The 9,983-nt window shown below is 49.1% G+C and overlaps 1 protein-coding gene across 1 annotated transcript; it reads left to right on the plus strand.

Moving 5' to 3' along the window:
* Positions 1-2,723: 2,723 nt before the first annotated feature.
* Positions 2,724-8,879, plus strand: LOC106739665 (uncharacterized). The gene is made up of 4 exons (XM_059729341.1): positions 2,724-2,763; positions 3,992-4,400; positions 6,533-7,176; positions 7,638-8,879. Exons 1-4 carry the CDS (start codon positions 2,724-2,726, stop codon positions 7,886-7,888), a joined length of 1,344 nt encoding a protein of 447 aa, XP_059585324.1. The 3' UTR covers positions 7,889-8,879.
* The last annotated feature ends 1,104 nt before the right edge of the window (positions 8,880-9,983 follow it).

A 9,983-nucleotide genomic window follows, 5' to 3' on the forward strand; every position in this document is an offset into this window, starting at 1 on the left:
GATCCAATGTCTGCCTCCCCTTTTCATCCCAAGCTTTTTTCTCCTTTGTCTCCTTTCTTTTTGATGCCCCGGATTGATAGGTGTGCTTCATTTTTTTCTTACCCGGGGATAAGGGGATAGGAACAGGGTTGTACTTCTCCTGAGCACTTTCCAAACCACTTCTGGCAGAGCTTCTCTCTCCTACCAGTTGCCTGGGGCCAAGCTCAATCTCACAGGTGGCCTTCTGGCTGGCCGCCTCCACTACTCAGAAAGGAAGGATTCCTCCCTTAAGGCCTGGCCTCACACCACTCCTAGGCCTTTTCCGTGTGGTACCTGCCACAGAAAATTACTCTCCAGTGGGACCTTGCCTGAAAATCTTAGCTGGTGCTCATGTAACCCCCATAAGCTGGGTTGTTCTTGGTTCAGGCTTGTGGCTGTGGCAGAGGATAAGCAGGCCCCCTGTTTAAGGAAAAAGAAAGCAACTGCAGAGAGAGTAGACAGAGGAAGGAGGATTTTCTTCATACTGTTGCTGGAAAATAAACTTGGATATTTAGCCTTTAACCCCTTGATTAAGGGCATTGTGAGACTGGTCATATTTTTATAGGCCTTAGTTAGCAACTGCTGCTGTTTGAAGGACCAGAAGAGAGCAAGTCATCTCTGCAACACTGAAAGCAAGATTTGCAGTTTGGAGCACAGACTTCTTCAATCAAGGAGGACTTTATATTTTTTTCCCTCCAAGAGTTATATAGACACCTTGCATTTAAGTACTTTTTGAAGTGGGGAAATACGTGAACCTGAATATGCATTATGTCCAATGCTGTTAATTTTCCTTGATAAATAAAAAGGAAACAATATATATCATTTTAATTATTATATTCCTGCAAATTCATTTCTGACTTTGGCCCTTAAGAACCCACAAAACTGACATTCACTCACGATTGAACTCTTTCCCCTGGAGGTCTTGCTGTGACAACAGGCCGGCTCTGCCACCGATCCCTCCTTTAAGCCTTCCCTGTTCCTTCTTTCCTCACAACAGACTCTGTAACCAGGGCTGCAAACTCTGTGATCAGGCAGTCATAAGCTTGCCTGATCAATCTTGTCTCTATTTGCTGCCCAGAGATAAAGAAAGATGTTACCTTACCATGCTTGGTTTAGACTCCCCCTTGGACATCAACACAACAATCACTTCCGCCTCAAATTAGCATCTGTTTCACACACAACTACATATAATATTTACTTCATGGTCAGGGATGGGTCCCATAATGTCACAATTACACGCTGAGAATGATTCAGTGTTGTCTTGCACTCTAACACACCAATTTCCTCTTTTTTATGAGAACAAAATACTAAGGATCCTGGTGAGTGATGTCGCAGGGCAGGGGCCAATGGTACATACAGGAGCCAAGGCAGGGGCCTTTGCTTTGCAGGGGCCCAACGCAAATTGCCCCAGTTCTCCCCCACCCCCCGGGCAGCTCTGCCCATAGCACAGCCCCCCTTCCTGAACTGCCTCTCCCAAGCCCTCCCCTAATTCCCCATACTATGAACCCCCAAGTTCCTACCTTCCTGCTGGGATCTGACCCTTTGGGAACACACATAACAGTAAGAAGCTTTCAGGGCCATAGTCTGCTCCAGCCTGGGATGCTCCGCACACACTTAGTGCAGTCAGTGCCCTCCTTGTTGTGCTAAATTTAGTTAAGGGGTGGCGGGGAATGGAAATGAATTGATCAGTGAGACTATTCCAATGTAAAATACTAATTTATTGAATGCACAAGCAACACCAATATTTAAGAAAGGCTTCAAATGCAACACTTAACCTTTAAGCAAGCCCTAACAGTCAATATAGATTCCTCCATGAGCCTTCTCATCGATACACTGAGTTTAGCTACCCAGGTGTCTGGTCGTTGCACCAAGGGGCAAGTGCCTGTTCTTTCTTGTCCTGTAGATTACTCTCTCCCCCAACTCCGAGTTCTTACATAGCAGTCCTCTTTGCAACTCTGACTTGCTCCATGTTCTGTGCAGATTCTTGACTTAGGGTTGTGCCTGCTGCGGTTGCAATTTCATTTTACCATTTGCCCAATTGGCCTTTTCTGCTCACATGCTTTCTTTATGCTTAGGTGCATGCCTTTTAGCTGTTTAGTTTGCAGCCCTTGTATTTAGCAAACTGCATTTTTGTTTATTGTTTATGCTATGTGCCTTTATGCACAAATATCCATCAATTCTCTTTCACAAGCAGTCATTTGTTTTCCTGCCAGCCTGCTGTCCATATCCTGTTGTCTTGGACTGTTAAACCACATCCTCTTTTCACTTTCTGTCAACATAGGGGAAAAAAAGGTTACTTTACACTGTCACTTACTTGCTTTTGCATTGAGTTAATTAAGCCAAGGCACAAAATGGTGTTGCTTATGCTAAGCCTTTTGCTAAGGTGACTTTCAGGCCTACACTACCAGGACACCAGCTCTGGGAGGGAAGTGGGATGTAGTGGGTTATGGGGGAAGGGGGACTGGGAGCCAGGGCGCCTGGGTTCTGTCCCTAAGCATCTCAGACTCTGCTCACCACACCCATTTCCCCAGTTCTAACCAGCTGATTTCCAGCCTCCCAGCTCACTTTTGAACTCAGATTTGCCCATTAGGGTGGGGCTAACACAGGGTATCAAGGCAGTGCTTGCAGCCTGGGAACTTTACTTAGGCTGACCTGGGTGGGGCAGGGGGCACCTGCAAGACACCTACCTGCTATTCATACCCGTGATGGATCAGACAGCAAGGAAGAAGCTGGTGCTAGAGGCTGGTAAGGGCAGGGGTGGGCAAGGGACATCATACTTGGACACCTGGGTTTACACTCCATCCCTCTGCATTTGCTCCCAGAGCTGGGAGGGAACCCATGAGTCCTGGGCGCCATGCCCTACTCTCTTCCCACAGCTGAGAGAAAACCCAGGAGTCCTAGCTTCCAGCAGGGCCTGGGGGAGAAATGTGGGGGCCCAATACATCCTGGTAGACCCCCCCCCCACCCAGTTCTCGAAATAGGAAAGAGAATTATCTGATGGGGGCAGGGCTAGCTTGGGAGCCTGGTACAACTGTACATCCAGTCTTCCCAGTCCCAGTCCCCGCCACACTTAGGTCCTGGCTCCCAGCACAAGTTTCTTGGTGGGTTTGTGCTGTGGTTTTTTTGGAGCACTTATAGAGTTAAAAGGTACCCAGGAGCCCAGCCCCAGCCAGTGCCATGCTAATAGCCTATTGGGAGCTGGATGGGGGGGAAATAAACCTAAGCTATAAATGCCCCTGAGGATGGCAGGGAGGGCTGAGGGGTGCTGGGTTTGATGTTATGGGGGTTTAGGGCATGCCTGGTGAGTGAAGAGAGTCAGGATTGAGACTCTAGGAGCCAGGACACCCAGGTTCTCACCCAGCTCTGGGAGAGGGCTGGGACCTGGTGGATTAGAGTAGAAGGAGCTGGGAACCAGGACACCTGGGTTCCCCCAGCTCTGGAAGGGGAGTGAGGTCTGGTAGTTAGAGCAGGTGTGGGGGGGGAGCTAGGAGCCAGGATGCCTGGGTTGTCTTCCAACTCTAAGAAGGGAGATGGTGCCTAGTGAGTTAGAGCAGTGCAGGGCAAGGGCAGCCAGGAGAGGGATGGGGTCTTATAGGCTAGTGTGGAAAGGAGGAGGCAGCCAGGACTCCTAAGTCCTCTCCCCGGATTTAGGAGGGGTGTCGGGTCTTGAGCTGTACCAGGGGCTCAGTTCCAGCCCTGCTTGTGGAAGAGGAGCAAGGTGGGAGGCAGGAAGGGCTAGTCTCCTTCTTTTGGCTCCTTCAATTGCTGCTTAAGCCTTCAACAGTGCCTTCCTATGAAAGGAAGGGTATGTGGTGGGGTTGGGGTTTACCCAGGGGCACACTGACCTGTACCTGGGCTCCTACCATGCAGTCCATGCAATGTACCAATGGCCAGTTTAGGGAAAGTCCCCTAACTACTGCCATCAAGTCCCCCAGAGGTGTCTCTCTCTCTCTCTCTTCCTCTCCTCCACCAGGTGTAGCTGGCAGGAGTGTGGAGCCACCTTGCTCAGTGCTGGCCCTCAAGGGGGCTGTGCTGAAGGTGCTGCTGAGCCAGCCTGGGGGTGTTGCAGTGTGGGATCTTGAGAGGCTGTTCTGCCAGCACCACGGCTGGCCCCTGGAGCTTCGCCAGCATGGCTACCACTCCCTACAGCACCTGCTGGGAGACATGGCAGACCTGGTGGTGCTGGCTGAAGAAGAAAATGAGCTGCAGGTGCGGTGCCAACACCCCACCTGCCATCTCACAGGAACCCCCATGAAAACCCCCCAGGTCCAGGTGGAGAAGTGGGCTGGACCAGACCCACTGCAGGCAGGTACAGTCCTGGGTGGGGGTGTAACCTCCACCCCATACCAAGCCAAGGACACAGATGTCATCTACGCTGCCAGGTGCAGCAGCGTTTTGCCTGGCAATTGTGACTTGGCTGCCAGGAGAATGGCCTGGAGAGGAGTCTCTCCTTGCCCCATAGCATTCTGGGTAGCTCTTCAAAGGGATTTGGGATAGTTCCTGTTGTCCAAGGGAACTGTGGGAAATGGGTTCAGGAGTCTCCTTGGAATTTTAGCTTCTAGATTTGCCTGCTACATATAGCAGAGCTGCTCCTGTCCCAGAATCATTAGGGTTACTCAAGCTCATAGTGGGAAGCACACAGATGAGACCTGACTGTCAGGCCACTGGAGAAAACTAAAGGCAGGTGCAGCCTATAATCTGAGATACCATAGTGTTTTACATGAGGAACTACACTCCATGTGTTTCTCAGTTCTCCCCCAGCATATTGCTTGACTATCTCTGCACTGGGGAAAAGCCTAGGTAGCTATCTCACAATGCCTCAGCAGGAGGGGAGAGGCTGGGAGCCAGTATTCCCAGCCAGGATGAAGTGGATGGTCATGATGAAGGGAGTCCCACAGCACAGGAGAGCAACAGAGTTATGTCCCTGATTTTTGACCAGGTGCCCTGGAGGTCAGACACCTGGGGCCCATCCTAAATGAGGGAAGTGGGGTCCAGCAAATTGGAGAAGAGGAGCCAGAGAGCCACCACTCATTGTTTCAATTTCCAGCTCTGCTACTGACTGGAAGCACCTGTCTTCCTTCTCCTCTACAACTGAGGAGTAACTCATGCCTGAAAACTGTGAAACTTCATGAAGGCAAGGTTCTTTGGGTAGATGTGATGTCTTTTATTAGACCAACTGAGTAGATGGGGGAAAAAATGCTCTTTGCAAGCTTTTGGGCACAAACACTCTTCTTCAGGCATAAGGAGACCCTGCTGGTGGTTTGAGTTGGTCAGCTGTAGGCCCTCCTATCTCTACCTATTGTCTTCCAAATTACTGCTCATCTTCATTTTCACAGACCTGCATGTCATAAATTGGCTTCTTTTCTACCTTGGAGAACTCAAACCACCAGCAGAGTCTCCCTATGCCTGAAGAAGAGTGTTTGTGCCCAAAAATTTGCAAAGAGCATTTTTTCCCCCGTTTACTCAGTTGGTCTAATACAAGACATCACATTTACACAAAGAACCTTGCCTGCCTATATCCTTAGACCAACATGGCTACAACCAACAACCCTGAAACTCCATAAACACATTCTTGAAAAATGCAGAGGTGGGGGTGGAGAAGGTAGAGCATAAGAGCGTAAAGCATATTTTTGTCTCTGCTGACCTGGCATCAATACTGGCTTCCCTTTGAAGAAGAAACCCCTGGTGCAAATTAAGCCATTCCTTTTCTGTCTGTTTGTTGGATAAACTAGCAGTGGTCACAAATAGTGCCCAGGTAAATTTCTCCATTGGGAATTTCCACTTCAAATGCCAGTGTAATGTTCCTAGAGACTGGCTCTGGGTGGAGACGTAACACCACATATGCCAGATAGGGCCCAAAGCTGAGTGAAGCTTTCCAGCTGAAAAATGCAGGTTTGACTCAAATGTATATTCTGGTCTTTTTTGGCAAAGGATTGCCAAATTGGCTGGACCCAATTGACAGGACCCTCACTCCTGGCATCTCAGAAATTTAAGGGAAAAAGAAAGTCCCAAAGAAACTGGAGCATTTTTTACAACATTTTAAAAATAAAATTTAATATTTTTATTTTAAACTATTTTGATACCTTTTATTTAATGCACTGAGATTGAAAAACTAATTCAGGCTCAACAAAATGCTTTAGAACAAGCAAAATGAAATATATATTTTCAAAGCTGCTAGCAAATGAAAATTGGCCATTAGTCTGGCTTTACAGAGATATAAAACCATGAGCTTTAAGTCTACCTGTCTAAGCTTAAAGACCCAGACTCTAACAGATTGATAATATGCAGCCAAACCACCTTCTAGACAGAGACGGCACAAATTTGGCTGATTGCTTGCAAGGACACCTCCATAAAAAAAATATTAAGTACAATAACGAATGGCAAGGCAGCAGATTTCCAAGGGACCGCGTGTCTTTTACACACCTGGGACTGACTGTGGGAGATGCTGCCACCTAGTGACATTTGCTGGTAGGGCTGCTGTGCTGCTTTTACTGCCTATATGTGCCCTAAACAGCTTCACCTCTCCCTTTGCAGGTCCAAGGGCCTGGAGCTCCTGCCATAACCTGTCTACCTCCCATCCATGCAAACTACAGGCCAAACCTCACCGCAAACGTGGCACCAGAGGCAAAGCCAGCATCCCACCCAACCGAACCATCTCTCTGAGCCACCTCCCCCAATCCCACCTACCAGTTGCCAGCCATCAGCAGCAGCTGCCCCTGCTGTCTTCCTCCAACCAGCCCCTGAGCCTGGAGCTCTTCCAGGCCACTCCTCCAGTGCCCCCAGTACCAGTTCCCACCCTGGCTCCTGGTCCCAGCCAGCTGCCCTGCCCACAGCACCCAGCCAAGCCCCAGAGGGACCCCCCAGCAGCATCTCAGGCCTTCCTCCAGGCCCAGCTGGAGCAGAAGGTGGCACTGGTGCTGGAGGGCCATCCAGAGGGCATGTCACTCTTCCACTTCCGTCAGGCCTATAGTGCCACCTACCTCACCTCCTTCCCACTGGATGGTGCCACTTCTGTGAAGGACAAGCTGCAGGCTATGCCCAGGGTGGTGAGGGTGCAGGGCTGCGGGGCACAAACTCTGGTGTTCTCTGCCACCTCCCAGAGGCCTGCCACATCCCCCAAATGGCTTTTCATCACTGGAGAGGATGAAGGCCACATTGGTAAGGACCCTCCCAGAGACTGGACCTGGGATTCTTGGGGCTGAGGACAGAGGCCTCACAGGAAAGGGGTGGGGAAGTAGGGGCTTCCATGGATCATGCATGGCATAGGTATCCTTGGATTAGGTGTGCCAGCAAGCAACCTAAGCTGGATCCACCTGTGTCACTGCTTGGATGTGAGACCTGCAGGAGCTAAGGGAGGTGGTGAAGGGGGCTCTCTCCCCTTACATTCAGTGCCAATCCCAGGGTGGTGGTAGGGGGTGCCATGCTGCAGGAAGCAGGATGTTGGGCTCAGGAGGGGTTGAGCACTCTCCCCTTGCAGTTGGTATGCACCCTGACATGCCAGGGTGGTGCTAAGGGGCACTGCACTGCAGGGGCAAGGTGGGGCTCCTCCAATAGTGTGGTCCCCTTCAGAGTTCACATTCACTGGGCAAAAAAATATCCTGCTTTGTCTTTCCCTCCAGGGCTCTTCCAGTCTTTCCAAGAGGCTGCTTCTACTCCTGCCTCCTCCACTGCTGCTAGGTCACCCAGTGTCATGTCCTGCCTGCCTCCTTCCACCTCTGCCAGCTCACTGGATGCCCAGTATTATGCTAATTGCATACCGGTTCCATCAACCTGTGAACACCAGCATGAAGCCCTAGCACCTCAAGCTACAGCTCTGGGGTATAAGAAGAAATGCCACAAGCACAAGCCTAAGCTCTGCATCATCCTGTGATGCATGGAGCTATATGCGGGGCTTGGATTTGCCAGGGGAGGAAGGGTTGCAGAGGAGCGTAGGGCAGAGATAGATAAACTATGCTTATTCCACTCAGCTGACCAGTCCCCCCCAGTGGCATTGGTCTATGGAAGGTGTCTTCATTATCCCAAACTGGTGTCTGCTCCTTTGCCTTCCTTTATACCTGGGGTTTTTGGGGTCCTGCTAACCTGTTGGGGGATTGGGAGAAAGTAGACCTAGAACCCAACACCTTTTTTTACTGAGGCAAAGCAGCAGTGGGATGGAAGTAGGATCTGCCCCATCCAGAGGAGTCAAAGCAGCTCACTGGATTTGGTGAATGCACATTCAGAGACAGTAGCAAATCTAAAACCCAGCAAAATTCATGACAATAAAACCTGAGACAGATCTGTCGGATTTGGTGATGCATACTCAGCACCCACCCAGGGTTGGGGCCGATATTAGCCGTGATGCAAGCACATCTAGAATTAAACCTTGCTAATAGCATGGTTGATCTAGAACCTATCCAGTTGGTTCTAGCTTACTTGGGGGCCAACTAGAATATACTTCTTTGCAATGCTGGTCTAGAAACCAGGCAACTTTGTTGAGAACTGGTTGATCTAGGACACATTCCTATTGAGGTAAGAATCTAGAATCCAGTGCAAATTTTTTTGGGTTAGGTTCTATATTAGTCATCATCTGATAGGCTGGGTATAGACCTACAAGCCAGGCATTTGGGTGGTGGGCACATCTAGAACCTTCCCATTTCATATGGGTATGGGAAAGGACTGTGTGCGTGGGAGGGAAGGTAGAATCCAGGGCTCCTTTTTTGTCTAAATGGAGACATGGCTTTGCCCCGAGCAAAGGAGTAAAGCAATGTTTAAGCACTTCTTTTCCCTGCCCACTGAGGGGAGTGGGGCAAAATCTCAATTTTTATGTTCTATTTTACAAAACTCCAGATGTTTTCTCAATAAAAATTGCTATTTAAACAGTTGTTCCCTTCCACAGCTGTTCTTTCTTATCCCACAGGTGGAGATGGTAGGCAAAACGCATCTACTCTGAAAATTCCTAGAGCAAGGGCGAGGTCTGTAGCTTGCAGAGTTTAGAGCCCAGCTGGCCTAAGATGTTGGGTTTCTCCTTTGTGTAACCCACAGGGCAGCATTTCCTGCATAGCCATGGGTGGAATGTATGAGGCTTTTCTGGCTGCTCTGGACCCAGGGGTTTGACCCTGTGATAAGCAGTGAGCTCCTCATCCTAGCTAAAAACTGGCTTTGTTTCTGGAGCACAACATTAAATATTAGAGGTAGAAATTTCCCACCCTTTTGTTTTCATCCAGAATATAAAGCTCTCTGGCCACCCGCTGGCTGAAGTGCTGCTTTATCTGGTGGTAGGGTCAATAGCTTCTTTTCATGGGCCATCTAAGAAGGCAGGGAGAAAAGAAGCAAAAGTCTTACCTTGTTTGCCTTCTCAAGGCCTGAGGAGGTGGAGCAGAGATCTGGAGAGTCCTGGCAGTGATGGAACTAAATGAGCAAAGTCCACAGCAGCCAGCAGACTCTGCTAAAACAATGCATGTCATCAGGAGGTTATTGGCAGCCACCTGTGTAGCCAGAAGAAATGCAGGCTGGAGGAGAGGGTCTGGCAGCATCTGGAAAGTGGGAAATTGTCAGGCAACCTGACAAGGATGTTGCAGCAATAATGGCTTGATATTTTGGAGGGAATAAAACTGCCTTGATGGTAGTTTTGTTGAATTGCAACCAAATGGCCTTGTTTCTGCAAAATATTTTGGTTTTGGCTGCATGGGTATTTTTCTAAGGAAAAATTAATGTCTTGATTTGTCTCCCACAATTGGCACAATCCCTTCCAATGCCACTTTCTTGTGATCAACATGCAAAAACCTGTGTTATTAAAAAAAAAAAAAAATACCTCATGCTATTGGAAACTATTCCAGCACATTTTCTCTTAGAAAATGCTGGCTCAGTGAAGTCCAAAGGCAGGAATGTGCTGATTTTTAACAGATCTCCTGCAGGGTTCATGGCTATAGGCAGGAATGGGCATCCTTGTTTCATGCCAGCTTGTCTCAGCAGTATGATGGCAAATA

The sequence above is a fragment of the Alligator mississippiensis genome, chromosome 5 (assembly GCF_030867095.1).
Source record: "Alligator mississippiensis isolate rAllMis1 chromosome 5, rAllMis1, whole genome shotgun sequence".
Lineage (NCBI taxonomy): Eukaryota > Metazoa > Chordata > Crocodylia > Alligatoridae > Alligator > Alligator mississippiensis.